Source organism: Saccoglossus kowalevskii, chromosome 2, assembly GCF_978046115.1.
Source record: "Saccoglossus kowalevskii chromosome 2, keSacKowa6.1, whole genome shotgun sequence".
NCBI classification, from domain to species: Eukaryota; Metazoa; Hemichordata; class Enteropneusta; family Harrimaniidae; genus Saccoglossus; species Saccoglossus kowalevskii.
In genome coordinates, this window is record NC_140642.1 from 17,875,020 (window position 1) to 17,891,959 (window position 16,940).

The window sequence follows — 16,940 nt, forward strand, 5'->3', positions numbered from 1 at the left end:
CATTGCTAACCAGTACACAAACATTGCTAACCAGTACACAAACATTGCTAACCAGTCAGTGACATTGCTAACCAGTACACAAACATTGCTAACTAGTCAACGAAATTGCTAATCAGAACACAAACATTGCTAACCAGTACACAAACATTGCTAACCAGTACACAAACATTGCTAACCAGTCAGTGACATTGCTAACCAGTACACAAACATTGCTAACCAGTCAACGGCATTGCTAACCAGTACACAAACATTGCTAACAAGTCAGTGACATTGCTAACCAGTAGACAAACATTGCTAACCAGGTCAACTTATGCAGGCCCTATGCACCTTGTAGTTATATTCCCGTTGTCATCTTCACAGCCGGGAGTTTTTTCTCCAGACTTTCTATTATATTATCACCTTAATTGACATGCTTGGTGAATTAAAATGGTTACATTGAACATGAAGACTAAATACAAGACGAGTACAACAAGCGCAAACAAACAAAATGCGATACAACCTTTAAAACTAAAACATACAATATATTCAGAAACTCAGCACAATAACACAATTGATACAGGATTGTCGTTCTCAAGATGAAAATCTTCTTCCATGTATCCTATCCTTCCCTCGAAAAAGTTTTCCAGATGATGTGGTTGGCTACCAATTTTAGCTTGGTGTTCACGTTTTCTAACTTTCTAAAACACTTTGGGATGCTTCAAGTTATTCCCCTTTCAGCTCGTGGAACAATAATTCTGGAAAACGGTCCAATTGATTCTATTATATATTATAGTAACCATTTTCAGATATGTGACTTTCACCAAAGACAATGGCAATTACTGGAGCATGCTCACCAACAGTGAGTGTAGTTTCCCCAGCCCATTGATTTCATTAGGAAAGGTGTAGTTACAACCATGTTTAGAGAGTTCTCAGTCAGACAATCTACTTTAATTGGTCAGACTTTTTTTTAGGGATAGTACGCACAAAGATGATTGGTGGAAAATTCTCTATCAACAGTCCCAGGGACAAACAAAGCGACAAGGGCCATCACAAGTAGAACAGTCCAATATACAGGCAAGCATGAATACGACATTTTTTTTTAACCATATGTGGTTCCTAATCTGTTTATATACTAGAATTCCTAGACTTCCCAGTTTCAAGACTGCGCCATCTCTGTAATTTACTGCATCACAAAATAAAACGTAACACCACATGAAGTGACTTCAACTTATTTTATTGCATTGGACTAAGGCTGAAATAAAAGATACTGTTTTACAGAACCCCAACCCCTTCCCTACAAGAAAACTTTACACTGTAAATACTGTATACCGTACAATGTACAAAATTATGTCAACAACACATGATAAGACTACTTCAAGCCTTCAATCGTTTTTCCACTAAATCTATCTGGATAGTTAGGAGAACACACAGCATGTTATCTGGTATGTTTTTCTATGTTTGCCAGATAAACTATATAATAACATAGAATCAATGATCAGTTTATCAAACTAGCCATTCAAATGTCACAGTGCAGGATTCACTGAAACAAAGCAAAGTAACATCCTGTCCATTCATTGGTTAATTTGAATACTACATGCTGAGAATACTGTAAATTTCAAAGAAGATGATTTTTTCAACAAATTTTACAAGTCCGATGTAGGAAAAGGCCACAGTCACATTTAAACTCCAGCCACCAGTGTGTGGCCTGTCTTTAAACCACCTATGCAAGTCATGTTCAAAGCAGCTCCATCTGGCAAGATTTACCAACGAATAGGAGTTCTTTTTAGTAGAACTAACATCATGTAACAAAAGTTTGGATTGGTTGCTGTCCGTGCATAATCTGTACAAGAAATGTACGATGTAGTAAGATGCAACTTACATGTACAATGGCAAATGGAATTAAAAGCGACAACTGCTCTTACCTACATCAGAGAGTAATCTGATTTGATTCAAAGGATTTCGTGATATTTTGTCCTTCAAAACACTCTTGAATTACAAAATATTCCTAGAGAAACAAATTTGACAGTCTACAATATGTCTGTCCCCCAAATCCAGATGAATGACAACCATACTTTGATGCCATTTTCAACAACTGATAGCGACCATCATGGGTTTATCATCGAGGTATCAAAGACCTTGGAAAAGTGTTTTAGGCAAACATACAGGTACAATAATAATCAGATAAAGATTATTAGAAAGGGACAGCTGAAAATACAATTTTACCTGCTTCAAAACATGTTTTGTTACTTTGCTTTGTCATATTATGTTGTACATTTATGATGAAGGGATACCGGTAAAATATAATCTGTTTGTACAGTGGATTCATGGAACTATTTACATATCACAATTATTGGAATCATGGCGAGCGTGTGGTATGTGCAATTACAGAGTGTAGAAACTTTGCAATCGTTTTAATTTCAGCTTCTTAAAATATAATACATTTATTATCATACCCAATTATGAAAGATAAAACCAAATAACATAACAGTGATAAAATATAGTGTATGTGCCTAAATTCCCAACTGTTGAAATATTACCAAGGGTGGTTTTGAATTTAACAGTAGCATGAACAGAATCTCAGCTGCAAATATACAAGAAATGGCAACACAAGTGTGCACCTTCAGAAAAGTAATTCAAATGGGCAAATTAAACTTTTGATAAACACATTACACAGATTACAGAGAAAAAACCCAGCAAGGTGATAATAATATATAATAAACTTTTATGTACAGGAGCATTCAGAAATTCATCCCAGACTTTCAAATTTCTCGCATCTGCACTTATCATGGTACGTGTCTGTACAAAATGCACAATGTGAAGTGAAGGCATGTCCATACCATTTCAAATTTGGTTGGACTGCTCTATCATGGACAACACATATTATAAGCATGCACAGGATTTCACACACCACCTTGTTTATGTACATTCATAATGTATTAGTGGGTATGACTTACGAAATAATTAAAAATAGTGACCCCTATCTCCTCTACCAAATTTGTTCTATCAGGAGTGCCTAACAAAGGTGTATTTTATGATCAAAATAATTCATATTTTAATGATCCAGCATACTGCCATATAAATGCAACTTTTAGTTTATGTACGCTGCTATTGGAGATGCACTTCTAACAGAACAAATACGGTATTAGAATCACATACAGTTTATTAATGTGTGTACATGTGAATGGTATTTGTAAACTTAAACGGGGTAAAATGTGACAATAACCTTCCATTGGGCAGCAACAATTGTCACCAATATCTTAAATTACAATGTACAGGCCTTCCTGGCAACAAAAATAGACAAAATAAAGATTTGTTGTTACAATAAGTGATTCACTTCACTTCGTGAAGATACGATATTACAATATACATGTAGTTGGGAGATGCATATTCCTAGATTGTCGCAGAGCATTCCACACTTCAATGCATCAGAAGTGAATTCACATGTAAAATCCACAACTTGCGACTTTGCCCATTTTTCTCTCTGTATTTCTAATGATTTATCGTTCATCTGCGAGCAAGTTATTGATATCAAATACATGGCGTTCTGCATTCTGAGTTGCTACACAGGTGCCTTTTCACTCTAATGTTATTACACATTTTAAAACATTAGCATCAGTACTCCTACATGTAATCATGCTTAGGTTAAACCATAATATGGGTTTAAAATTACAATCAAACCGATACGGATGATAAAATAGATTCAATACACAGGGCTAACATATATGTGCCCTTCAACGCTGGTTTCGTAAGAGAGAAATATTCACAACTTGCAGTCGCACACACTAGATTTAAACTGTGCTACACTTAAGAAGTTGCTCAAACAATTGGCAGTGAACATTTCCAAAGTAACACACAACAAGATGGCTAGGAAATAAGATCGAAAAGGGTGGACCCAGTCGCGGTTATGATAATCTGGTATTATTTGGATCCACTAAAGTTGTGTCTAGTGTTCAAAGTTCGCACTGTTACTGAGAAACCCGTCGCCACTGAACATCTCTGGTTATTCGATAAATGTTATCCTGGTTCTGGTCAAGCACCGGAAATGAAAGTATTTCAGCTATAGAGTGTCAAATACAAATAAATCTTGAATGTCCGGAATATTAAGGCTGAGGTTCCCTGGGTTCCATGCCTTGCGGTGAATGAACATAATCTGAACCATGCATCTCCGGTGTGTAAGTCAGTAAGACCACCATTACCCATAGGTGTAGTAGAATCTGTAAATGACATAATACAACTGTGTCAGTGAAGTAAAGTGTTGATTACACTGACTGTACTTCATTATGATGCACAACACACATCATAATGAAATCATCAGTGATAGATCGTCAGATAGAGGCTTAGCCTGTCAAGATAATGATGCATTTCACCCAAGATCTTCAATAAGTTGTCATCTTGTACTGTAATCCCTGGATTTTAATACATGCCGCCCTCTGGAGGCCTTTGCTCAACCTCGCAGACATTGCTTTTCACATGCAAGTGATTTAATATACAATGTCAGTATACAGCGAATATGCTATGCTTTCGGAGTTCACATTGTGGCAATGGCCATTACAAATTGGCATTAAAGACAAATGTTTTATTAAAAATAACAAAAATCAAAGAAGTTTGATAGTTACAGCTATTGCCACTTCAATATTTCTAAATCATGAATAATAGTGTTCTTGTAAACCAAATTGGTTCAGATCTTACTGATACATTTCTTCAATTTCGAGCTATCTCGTATGAACTCAAACTGTTATACTTCTAAATGTTCAATTTTCATGTAAACAATGCTATTTATCTGTGTTGTATTTGTCACATGGGACCCAAACATCAAACATAACATGCCACTTTAATACACTGTTTAAAATCCAGAATTGAGGATTAATTGCCAACTATTACGATGCAAAACTTACCATGTAGAGAATCACAAAGAGTCTCGCTATCGGATACCTTCTCAGAAATATCCCCAGCTTGACACTAAACCTATCCAAAGTATAGGCTGCCTTCTTCATTCCTCTTGTAACTCCAGTGTCGAGTGGGGACTCATTCAAGAACTCGGGGAAATTACGTTGTCTGATGCCTGCTTCAGAAACCAAAACAATTTTGAAAATTATAATAAATTCAATACTATAGGACCGAGAACAACATAGACAATACATTTGATCCACAAGCATATCTGTAGCTATGTGTAACACAGAACAAATGCACGTGTCCACAACAGCTGTTGTCCTTCACAAAAAAAAAATTGCAGTCATACAAGATGTCTACAGATGAAATGTAACTGGCATTGTATTCAATCTGTAGCCTTGTAATTCTATGTCGAGTTCAAGTTCATGAAAATAAATTTTTGTCAGTTTTGGTGACGCAAAATACAGTATTCCTTATATATTTATTTTTATTTATGTCAAGATTCGTTATTTTATTTGCTGAATTAGAAGTTAGCATAAATCAAATATAGAGCATTTATTGTAGACAAAATTATTATGAGCATAGACATAAAGCAAATAATGCTTTCATTATCATTTTAAATTGAGTATAAACTAACCATCTTCTGTTTCTTCTATAGATACTGCATGATGAGTCTTAGCTCGGATGGCTGAGATTTCTTTGGCTTCATCAAATTGTTTCTGTAATAATAATAATAAAGTTTTGTTTAAGTGCAACAAAATGTTACACAGGACTTATATTGAATATGTGTGGGTTTGAACACAGTGGGGATTTGATAATGAATGTACATAAAATTTACATTTACAAATTGCAAACATTCTGGGTCCTCCCAGAAGCATTATAGAGTAGTACATGTAGCTCCAGTTCCTTCCAAATTTTGATAAAGAATAGGGTTAAGATACTCCAAAATGAGCACATATATTCTATTATTGTATTTTGCTGGTTTTATTTTAAATTACTGAAGACAATGACAAATAGGAAAAAAAAAGGCATATTCTCTCCTCAGAAAAAATGCAAATACATGTACACACCTCCATTCTTTCCAGCTGAACTACCAGTGAGTTTTTCTCTGTACTGAGAGCTTCCAGCATAGTCTGTTTCTGGATGAGACTCTCAGTGAGTGCATGCAGTCTGTTTTCAAGCTCAGTTTGTGAAGTAGTACTCATGGTTTTAGTAGTTAACTGCAAAAAAAAATACATTCAGAGTAAGATACACGTTAAAAAAAACAAAAACATGGCCAACAGTGGGCGTTTTTGGTCCATAAAACAAACTGCATCAGAAACCCATCGTGTGTGACGTTTAATTTATACCAAGTTTGAATAAAATCATACCAGGCATGCCTGAGAAACAGTTGACGACTGTACATGTAAAATATTTTTGTGATTTTAGTTTTTCTTTAGAGACAAAATAATGAACAAATGAATACCCGATATGCAAACATCTCCCATTTTTCCCAGGGCCGCCATGTCAAATAAATGATAATACATGGACAGATAGAACCCAAAACACATGTCCAGTTTAGGACTATATACAACAGGGACTACCGGTACAGATAATTAGCAATATTACAGAATATCTTGCAAAGACAGACTAAAATTGATTTAATACAAATCACATTCACCAATGATAGATTCCACTCACATTAAATATATATTTTATTTTACCTGGTTTCTTAGTTTGTGTATTTCATCCTCCCTGTCTTGTAGCCTGACTTGAAAGTTTGTCTTCTGTTTCAACAGTTCCTGTTGCATGTATTTCATCTCATCTCTCTTCTCTGTCAGTTCAGCTTCTAACTCTTTAACTTGTCGCCTGTGATCACTAAGCTGCTGTTCAAGATCCTGGATTTGTTCCTGTGCCATGTCTGAATCAGTCTGTGATTGGAACTCAAGATCCTGTAATAGGAGAGATATGGAGATGTGAAACACCCAATAAACCACTGATATGTTATGATATGTACAATGATTCCGTATTTGCTTTATTGCTTATAGCAGCTTGGTAGATGACACAGGCGAGACTGTTGCAAAGATATTTTTAATGAGACAGCATACAATAAATGTAATGTTTTATTAATTGATTATAAAAGTAGCAGGGAGTGTGTTCAAAGAAAGAACATCATGCCTACCTGCAACTCTGACCTCAGCTGTTCTAATTTGACTTTAGACACCTGCAATTCCTCTTTCATCGCATCTCTGTCTTGTTTCAACTCTTCCAGCTCTATCCCTGTCACTGTCCCTTGGTCTATTGATGGATCAGATTCCTTCAAACTGTTGATCAGTTTATCTTTAGACTGCAAAATAAAACGCAAAATTTGAACATTATGAATGAGTGGTCCCAATACAAACATCATAAACCTACAGAGACTGTTGTGTATGATCACTCTACTTTACCTGTAGTATTCGTGTTGCTTTCTGTTTGTAATCATTCAACTCCTGCTTAACATGATCCAAATTATTTTTAGCCGTCTTTAACTGCATTGACAAGTTGTTTGTGTGAGCTGATTAGTACAGTCAAATTAAGGAGATAACAGAGTGTCATATACTGTAAATGCATCAATTATTCACTGGGTTTTAATTTAGATATTTTTGCTGGTAAGTAAAAATTGCTAAATTAAATCAACATGAACATGTAAAATAACAACAAAAGTGTGTGTTTCCTTGGTTCTACATTTAATTCTAACAAGTACATTCACAATTGTATTGACATTCATCTGTGAATTTAGCAACACTACAGAGAATTTAAGAATTAAACAGGCATAAATTTATAACGTGTGCAAATGAATGATGAAATCGGATTGTCTGGATACGATGTTTAACAATATGCGTGTGAAGGGTGATAAGTAAAGACATATCACTTTCCAAAGGATACTCTTACTATGGTTATGTTGCTGTTGTAATAACGAGTAAGCTGATGACAAAGTCCGATGTTCCTCTTCTACCCTGGATTGTCGCTGCATTGCATCAACCTGGCACAAAATATGAAATACAATATATTAAAATTTGGAACAGTATCAGGAAATTCAAGTTACATTATTAGCATTGACTGAATTTACAAGATATTGTCCCATGTATTCTATCCACAACAACACCTACACAAACTTGTTTATGATACTATGGTAGCATCTTTTGACACACATACCAAGTGATGCAAGATATCTTCATGTTTCAGTATACCAAATGATTTTAGTAAGTCTCATGAGTTGGACAGGACCCAAGAATTGAATAAATCTACACTTAATTATGTTGATAATTTAGTTCCATACTTGTGATTGCTTGAATGTTTGGATTTCACGTTTAAGTGCTGCTTCACTTTCTTGGAGTTTTTCCCTGACAGAGTCCAGTGCTTGGCCTTGGAGTCCGCTAGAATCAGTATGGTCCTTCAGAATTCTACAAAAAGGAAAACAATAAGGTCAATTTTATCAATGCAAGCATCAGTAAAAGCAACAAAATTAGTGACTGCATTAACAGCTGAACAAAACCTGTGAAAAAGGTATGAAACAGAATTTAATATTTATTTTGATAATTCCTGACAGTTCCAATTACCATAAAATTTGCAAAAATGTTTTGTAGCAGTGGAGAGTAGACTTTACTAAAATGTCATCCTCTCATTCACCTTTTTATAGATCAACAAATAAACTGTATTGGTGTCAGGCCTTTATTATAATACCGGTACCATCTAAAAATACATCATATTTCTGCCGCTTTTAATAATGATGCAATACATTTAAATATAAAGGTAGCGTATTTCACTAAAATACACAAATATGAAGTATAGTCTAAATATGATTATTATACATCTGTCACCATATGTCGACAGCGTGCCATAATTTTGTCAATATGGGGTAATTCAAATAATCATATTCATTGACAGATGACACTCTACATAGATTTATGATGAATTAACTAGCATCATTAACATCTTTCAATCTGAGTACAAGAATACTGTCATGGCCTAGGAACATGATCAGTTCAAATACCGGTATTAGCTCAATACAGGGCATGTACAATGTAGCTTCTAAATTTAATTTCCAGAAAAAGGTAAATATCAGGGATTGTGTTGAAATTTTAGTTTTGTCAAGTCCTGATGGGAAAATGGAGAGAAATTGACAATATATATTGTGTATGTTTATTACAAATGGGAAATATTCTGCTACCAACAATGCAGATTCCAGAATTTGGGATTTCCCGGCAATAATAACCAGTACTTTTGCTAATCATTTTTGTTATATTTCATACCTACCTGTCTTTCTCATTCTGTAAAATGTCAATCGTTTTGATTTTCTCTCGAACTTCTTTATCCAAGTCTTCAAGTCTCACTCTGAGTACAGCTAACTGTGAATCCTTAGCAGCTATTGCCTCAACATAGTCCTCTTCTCGTGATCGATGCTGACGAATTATACTGTCTGTTTCAGTCATCTGTGAACTCCTATTACGCAACTGATTTCGTAACCGGTTCATTTCTAAGTTTGACAAAAAATAACCATTAATCAATAACCATATTTCAATAAGTTTTCAATATAGGGATTTATAACCATATGTTTTATTGATGTATTTTTCAGCTTTTTGTGGGATGAAGTCATCAGACTAACATACACATACCTTCCTGGGCAGACCTAGCCCTCTGAACAACGGATGCCATTTCTTGATTTAGAGAAGAAACTTCATTTTTCAATAGTTTGTTTTCCAATTCCAATGAAGAGAGTTGCTGTGAATGACTACTGAGAAGACCTTCTTGTTGACTTTCCGGTGTTGCATTATGCGTTGAGTCAGCGATTTCATTTCCAACTGCACTGTCACTGCCATCAGTATGCTCATTATGGTCATCGGCTAATGATGCAGATACAAATTTATGCCTTTAAAAAACCTTACACCACATGTACAAAGGTGAATAATTAGGTCAATAACCCAAACATCAGAGCATCAAATAAACAACTGACTTTACGCTGAATACTACTGTAAAATCTGTATTAGAAGCCACATCCCTAATAGAAGTCGCACCCATTTTTTTTTGTATAATTGAGCACCAACAATTTGTTATTTCTCATACATGTATGTGTAGATTGTCCAATAGATGCTGCATCCCTTCTATTGCATTGTACAATTTTAATGGAAGCCGCGGTTTCAAATACAGATTTCACAGTAATACTACCCATAATAATTTTTATAAACTTATGCTTTATGAAAGGATTGCAAATAAATGATGTTATATGAACACTGCACAGCACAGATAATTATTTTTTCCCTACCAACAATATATACCTCAGGTTAATCAAATTCAATACAGACATGATAGTTGAAGACAAAAACTTTAATGAGGGTTTTAAGTATTTCATAGAAGTTGCTGTTCTTCCCCGTCTTAGTACCAAAGTTTGCAAAAAATTATTCACAGCATGTCTCACACACCATTTTTTTTTGGCAAGCAGACGCATGTAATCCCTTGTATAAAATTACTGACACATACACACGCACCCACTCAAATGATTTTAGGGTTACATTTTACATTGTTCTACAAAATGAAAACAGAAACATGTGTTGTCAGTCTGGATGCATGGCAGATGATGCAGCCTGGAAAACAGTAGTGCTCTTGATGCATAAATGTAAAAGATGAATAGTTGCTTCAATAAAAACTAAACATATTGTACATTTAGTAAGGTGAAAAATTACTTTATTTGCCAAACAGGCAAATTGCTTATTCTAGATTCAATGAAAAAATAAAATAAAACTGAGAAATATGCATAAAATTTAAGAATTTCCCAGTTCAATGCAATTTAAAACATCACCTACTGAAAGGTACCACTGATAGCCAAAATAAATGGGGAGAAACATCTCAGCCATTGACGTGTTAGTTATTTCAGGTTCACACTACCCAAACAAAATTTCAATACACATAATTATTAATACATTTTTACCTGATGGTTCTATTGATATCGTTATTCCAACACTTCCTTCAGCTGAAGCGTTATCCGTCCTTGTGGATGTTGTCGATGACGTACTGGACCGCCTTGAGTGTCTACCATTCAGTTGCTTATCTTTCTTTCGCTCCGTACTTAGCGTGTCAGGACTGTTCAGAAATTCAAACAACTTCTCATCTTCATCTTTCTTCTTTGGTTTTGATTGGAAAGCCTTGGAAGATTTCTTTGTCTGCGGTGGTGTTGAGGGATTAGACGACACTGCAGGCTTTGATTGGGGAGGTTTATTCAATGCACTATCGCCAGTATTAGTCCTGCTTATATTACTTGTACTTGCTAGATATGTAGCTAAGTTACCGGCTGAAACACTTTTGTTTAACAGAGTTGCCTGCAAGTCTTGGGATGCGTTCATTTTATCAGGCATAACAAGATTCTGAGGTGCAGTAGTGTGTTCAGGAATGCTGGCATACATGGAGTCATGGTTTGCTGTTTTTGTTAAAACATCCGATGCAGATTGGTCCATTTTATTTAGCAAGTCCTCCGCTTTCCCAAGAAGCCAAGACATTTTGCTCTAAAAAGTTATAATCGTCAAGCATAGAAATAAGTTTTCAAGAACGACATACACTGTACGTTTGGTAATTGTCTAGTGAAAATGATGACTGCAGTGTCACACCATATCTGTAGTGTTCTGATAATGTTTATTCATCCAGAGTTGGTGGCACCTGAGGAGAAAAAAACAAAACCAAAGACCTATAATTTCATGAATATCTTGCTGTGGAAACACTGTCTAACCTTTTTAACTTCAGATTTTTAATTTCTGGAAATGAATCCCTAATTTTGGAGCCAACAGATAAAATATGACTAAATTTTTCAGTTTTTACTCAAAAAATTTAGCTATTTCTGTCCCAATCTTCTGAAGGGAAATGCAGACTATAAACAGGATTATTTTGTGAATTTGTGATGAGAGGTCCACATGTAGTACCTATATATATATATATATATATATATATATATATATATATATATATATATATATATATAATATAATATCAAAGCAATCGGACTAGAAGTTTTTAACAAGAAGTTGAAAATGAAACTTTTTACCAATAATGACAAAAATATTCACACCACAAGTATCAAAGCAGTAAGAATTGTAGTTTTCAAGAAGAAGTCGAAAAAGTAAAAAGTTGACACACACGACAACAGACAATCACTCGCATGATAAGCTCTGCTCAATAGCGGAGCTAATAATGAAACAATCACCCAGACAACATAGCACATTTTAATCTTGTAGTAAATATGGGCTGGAGAGTACAAACACATGCACAAGCCAATCTATTGTCTTTTGTAATCTGTATTAAAAAGCAGCTGAACATAATCCCACAAATAACAGTGAATAAAAACACAAACAAGCATAATAACCTAACATGTTGTTGACAGAACTAAGATAAATTTTCAAATTTACTAAAGAAACTTAGCAAAATATATTGTCCATAAATAATACAACATTAAGGCTAAGACTAACACTAAGAAAAAAAATTGAATATACCCTAATTTTTACTGCCAGGCCCTAACTTTTTTGGGGGGTTATATTTGAGAAACTTTGTCATCATTGGCAGGGATACAATGAGCTTTATTGTTATCTTACATGTTCACATTAATTTAAATTAGCAGATTTCAATAAAAAATTTAAATTAAAAACCAGTGAATAATTAATTCTTTTACAGTATCTTCTTCAGTGTGATTTATTATTTATGTCAACAACAAAAAAGGAACGGTACTGAAAAATTTCATTCCCTATTGTAAAACATTGTTTTATGTCATATTTCACTTTAGAGTTTTACACTGGGTGTTTCCCTATAAAAACAAATAAATCTTCTGACTGGATTTGGTTACTCATATGTTGTTTGACATTCTATGGTTTTGCACAACATTAGACAATTTTGCACGAGAAATAAATGTCTAGAATAATGCAATAGTAATTTGCAGAACAATATTTCTCAAGAACTACTGGTAGAGTTGATAACTAGTTCAAGTTTCTCTACGAAAGAGCCTTCAACCAGAGTTATGGGCAAACCAGGATTGTCATTGCATATATTACAGCGTATGACATGGTGGGAGTGTGTACAAATCATCAGCAGTCGCTGGCTTACCTAATTGCAGGTCACGTGCCTTGTGACGAATGATCTGACATAGATCCAACCAAAATAAACAACACAATGTCCACTTCTTTAATTTATTCGTGTTTTTAATGACTATCAACAACGGTTTCTAATAATTGACTTCCTGGAAGATGCACTTGGTTGTAGATTTTGAAAAGTAACACAATTTAGGACATATTTAAAACAGCGGTGTTATTCTCACACGTGATTTTTAAATAACATAAATGAGAAAAATCACAGATTTTATAAAACGGACTGTGAACTGACACACAACATCGAAGTGGCCATCAGCTCAGCTGACCGCCATGTCGAATATTATCGTGTAAACATTACGACTTTGGATGCAAAAGCACCCCAAACTACAGTTATAATGCAACAAATGTCATACCTAAATAAGCGAAGAAATCCTCTGGAAATACCCGATGCGTTTCATTTGCATAAATCGCCAAATTCACCTTAAATGCGCTGATTTTTGAAGTCACGTATAACCAACTTCAATACCCAAACAGGGCGACGTGGATGAAACCTTATACGCATGCCCAGATATGTACTGTCGAATTTTACCCATGTGGCGTAGCGTTTGACCTTTGACCCTGCAATACGATATTCTGTGTTGTGTTGGACACGGTGCATGAATCGGACCATTCAGAGTGCCTGCCCTTTCAATTATTCGTAGATTCTTCAAAGTCTCGCGATACTAAACAGTGTCCAGTCTAGGTGTTGCACTGTGTGAGATATTAATAATAGATGGCATTTAGTCTAGGTGTTGTATCGTGTTTGATATTCATACCACCACAGTCCCTGATACCACACTTGTTTCAGTGAGACTACAGTCTATCTTGAATAATTTCACTTGACATTGGCACATTCGAGGCCTTTATTTTTCAATCTCTGCAAGAATTCAAAATACAACACCTAGATGTTATACTAGTACGCGTACAGCCAGTACGAAATTGGAAGTTGCTGTAAAAAGTGAAAGTGGTGCACTTCTTTCTTTCTCTTCTTCTCCTTACAACCTCTAGGAAAATGAAGATTGTTGCCCTTATAAGGTAAGTTGCTTTGTAGTTTGTTTGTATTCTTCAAATCGCAAGACACCTATGAGGCGTCGAGCATTAAATATTATGCCAACAATCAACATTACAGTGAAGTGTACAAAATTTGTATTTAATGATATCATACAAACTTTATACATAAGTGATTTAAAAAAAAAGAAGCTAAATGACGATGTCAATACTTATAATCAATAGCTATATTTACTTTGGCGTTATAAGGCATAATTTCCTGTACCATTATATTCCCTGTTTAAGTGCTGACACACTATATACCAATTTTTGGTAACCCCTGGATGGGATTTCCAATTTAAAGGACAGTGGTACACCAGGTCATGCACATGATATTTGTCCCATTTTAAGTTGGCAACTTACATTGTTGTGCAAAAAAAAAAGGACACTAGTGGAATGCAATGAAGTCAAATATGGTAATTAAGTGCATATCGCGGACAGATCAAAACTTGCAACAATGGGGGAGAGAAAGCACATTAAGTTGAGGGAAAATCACATGGCATGACGAACTCTGCCCTTCAATTTATAAATTTTTGAAGAAACTCTGTGCCCCAACATGGTCCGACTGTCTAAACAAAAACCATGTATAGAGGTTATTCCAGTTCAGCTCTAAACAAACCTATGCCTGACCACATTTGGCCACAACCATATAAACACATGGAAGATAATCTCCTGTTAATTGGTGGGAGGAGCATAAGTTCAGTTTTGATAAAATGTTGCCGTGCAAACCTAGCATATCATTTTCCTTTATTGCTCAGAGACGGTGGTTATCACATATGTGACATTATTTACTGCAATTCAAACAAACATTTAATTTGACAAATACTACTAAATAATAACTATTACTTTAATAATAATAATACACCAGACCTGATGAAAGCCTCTACAAATAAATGAATAAGAAAAAACACATTTTTGCTAAAAAGAAAATTGTTTTTTGCCGAGCAGATTGTTTCTCTGAAAAATGTTTATTGATTGCAAATTTTACCCCTAAAGGTAGAACACTGTTGGTGTACCTGGCCTATTAGTTACATGTGTTTGTTTTTTTAGCTCATAGTCTACAGTCTGTCATTCATCAACAATTGCATTTTCGACTTCTTCTTGAAAACTACCAGCTCAATTGCTTTGATACTTGATATGCAGGTACCGTGAATGGACCTCTGTCAGATTTGTTCATTTTATGACGATATGTTAAATTCTCTATTTTTGGCAATATTTTTGATAAAAAATGCTATTTTCAAATTTTTCTTGAACACTACCAACCCGATAGCTTTGATATTTGTGGTGTACATTCTTTTTGTGAACAATTTGTTGTCAACTTGGCTACCATAATGATCTTGTAAGACATCAGAGCTATTTTGGCCAAGTTATCTATGGGTAGTACAACTGTTTGCATGTTCTTTATCTGAATGCAAACAAGGACTTGTAATTTTGTCTTTGTCTGTCTGTCCGTCCGTCCGTCCGTCCAGAGTCGTATTTCAGAACCTTGTGGACCAAATCTGTTTATTCTTTGCATGTGCCTAGTACTTTATCTGGGACATATGCACTTGCAGTGGTTTACTGATTCAATCCAAGATGGCTGACTGGCAGCCATTTTGATTTTGGAAAATGTTGTATCTTATGCATGCATTGTCAGCTTTTGTTCAAATTTGGTACATACATTATACATGTTAGGATACACGTCAATCATTCGTTTCGCGATCGGATCAAAGATGGCCGACTGGCAACCATTTTTTTTTTTTTTGAAAATGTAGTATCTTATGCATGCTTTGTCAGTTTTTGTTTCAAATTTGGTACATACATTGCACATTTTAGATTACATGTCTGTGACAATTTGTTTTACAATCAGATCAAAGATGGCTAGTTGAAGTCCATCTTGTTTTATGACCCTACTACTATATCTACAAGACTTACGGACCATTTTCAATTACATTTGAAACATACTTCATACATATTGGAATACTTGTTCTTTAATCAGATCAAAAATGGCCGACTGGCATCCATCTTGTTTTTTTGATAATGTGTTATCTTGGACAGGATTTGTCAGTTTTCATTCAAATTTAATACAAACATGGTGAGATACATGTCTATGATGATTCGTTTCATGTTTCGTATTTCTGTACATGAGGACAAATGATATTCAGTTTGGATACAAAAACTGCTTATCCTGTTTAATTTCTGACCATACTGTGGAATACTTTATTTTCGCTTGGAATTTATTTTCGCTATTTTCGCTGAAGGAATGATTCAGTGAAAATAAAATCCAACGAATATACCTTTTTTCCTATCTTTTACATTCAACTCACCAAAAATCAGTGAAAATAAATACCATATAACACACATAAAAAGTCAATTCAGCGAAAATTAATTTCAGCGAAAATAAAGTATTTTTACAGTATATAATGATTTTGGAAGAGTCATTTAATACATGTAATTCCTGTTGATACTAGACAAGCCAATTATTCATTCTAAATTATGAACTATGCTTTTGGTTCATATTACTTTGTTGTTGGCATAAATAATATTTCCCCTAATTCCAACTATGTCATAACAATGGCCTGTTTTTACTTATCATACTTGCACAAAACAGGCTTGACTCAACCTTGACCCCGAATTCAGAGTTTCAAATCAGTAATTGTTTGGTGTAAGGTATGTATAGTTTAACTATGTAAAATAACAGATTATCACCTTCTTGAATCTGTTCTTATTTTTCAGTGGTGGCAAGGACAGCTGCTACAGTATGATGCAATGTGTTGCAGAGGGACATAAGATTGTTGCCTTGGCAAACCTGAAACCTGAAAAGAAAGGTAAGGTTTTGGACATACGATCTATACTGTGTGTATGAAATGTGTATGCTTTATACAAAGTCCAAAAACATATACTTACAGTTCATTTCTGCACATG

The 16,940-nt window shown here is 34.7% G+C and overlaps 2 protein-coding genes across 3 annotated transcripts in view; one reads left to right on the forward strand and one right to left on the reverse strand.

Annotated features, from left to right (window-relative positions):
- Positions 1-1,197: 1,197 nt before the first annotated feature.
- Positions 1,198-13,514, reverse strand: LOC100368363 (golgin subfamily A member 5-like). Of its 2 annotated transcripts, none has more exons than XM_006812314.3 (13): positions 13,364-13,514; positions 10,814-11,535; positions 9,504-9,731; positions 9,145-9,364; positions 8,168-8,291; positions 7,774-7,870; positions 7,296-7,402; positions 7,031-7,195; positions 6,573-6,800; positions 5,940-6,089; positions 5,507-5,588; positions 4,875-5,041; positions 1,198-4,193 (listed from the first exon to the last, which is right to left on the reverse strand). In XM_006812314.3, the coding sequence occupies exons 2-13, from the start codon at positions 11,376-11,378 to the stop codon at positions 4,080-4,082; spliced, it is 2,247 nt and encodes a 748-aa protein (XP_006812377.1). In that variant the 5' UTR covers positions 11,379-11,535; positions 13,364-13,514; the 3' UTR covers positions 1,198-4,079. The 2 variants fall into 2 exon arrangements, with proteins under 2 accessions (XP_006812377.1, XP_085348597.1); XM_085492471.1 differs by having other exon boundaries at positions 4,875-5,044.
- Positions 13,515-13,568: 54 nt separating this feature from the next.
- The window catches only part of LOC100368513 (uncharacterized), a 28,789-nt gene continuing 25,417 nt past the window's right edge, over positions 13,569-16,940 (forward strand). The window contains exons 1-2 of the mRNA XM_002731401.4: positions 13,569-14,024; positions 16,752-16,843. Coding sequence (XP_002731447.1) covers positions 14,002-14,024; positions 16,752-16,843 — 115 coding nt within the window. The 5' untranslated portion in view covers positions 13,569-14,001. The remainder of the gene's footprint in view (positions 14,025-16,751; positions 16,844-16,940) is intronic.

Excerpts from the sequence above, each read along its gene's own strand:
- LOC100368363 (XM_085492471.1), bottom strand. The coding sequence starts at position 11,378 with ATGTCTTGGCTTCTTGGGAAAGCGGAGGACTTGCTAAATAAAATGGAC. Across the intron at positions 9,365-9,503 it reads GGCTAGGTCTGCCCAGGAAG|AAATGAACCGGTTACGAAAT; the intron begins GTATGTGTATGT and ends TGTCAAACTTAG. Across the intron at positions 4,194-4,874 it reads TCTTTGTGATTCTCTACATG|ATTCTACTACACCTATGGGT; the intron begins GTAAGTTTTGCA and ends TGTCATTTACAG.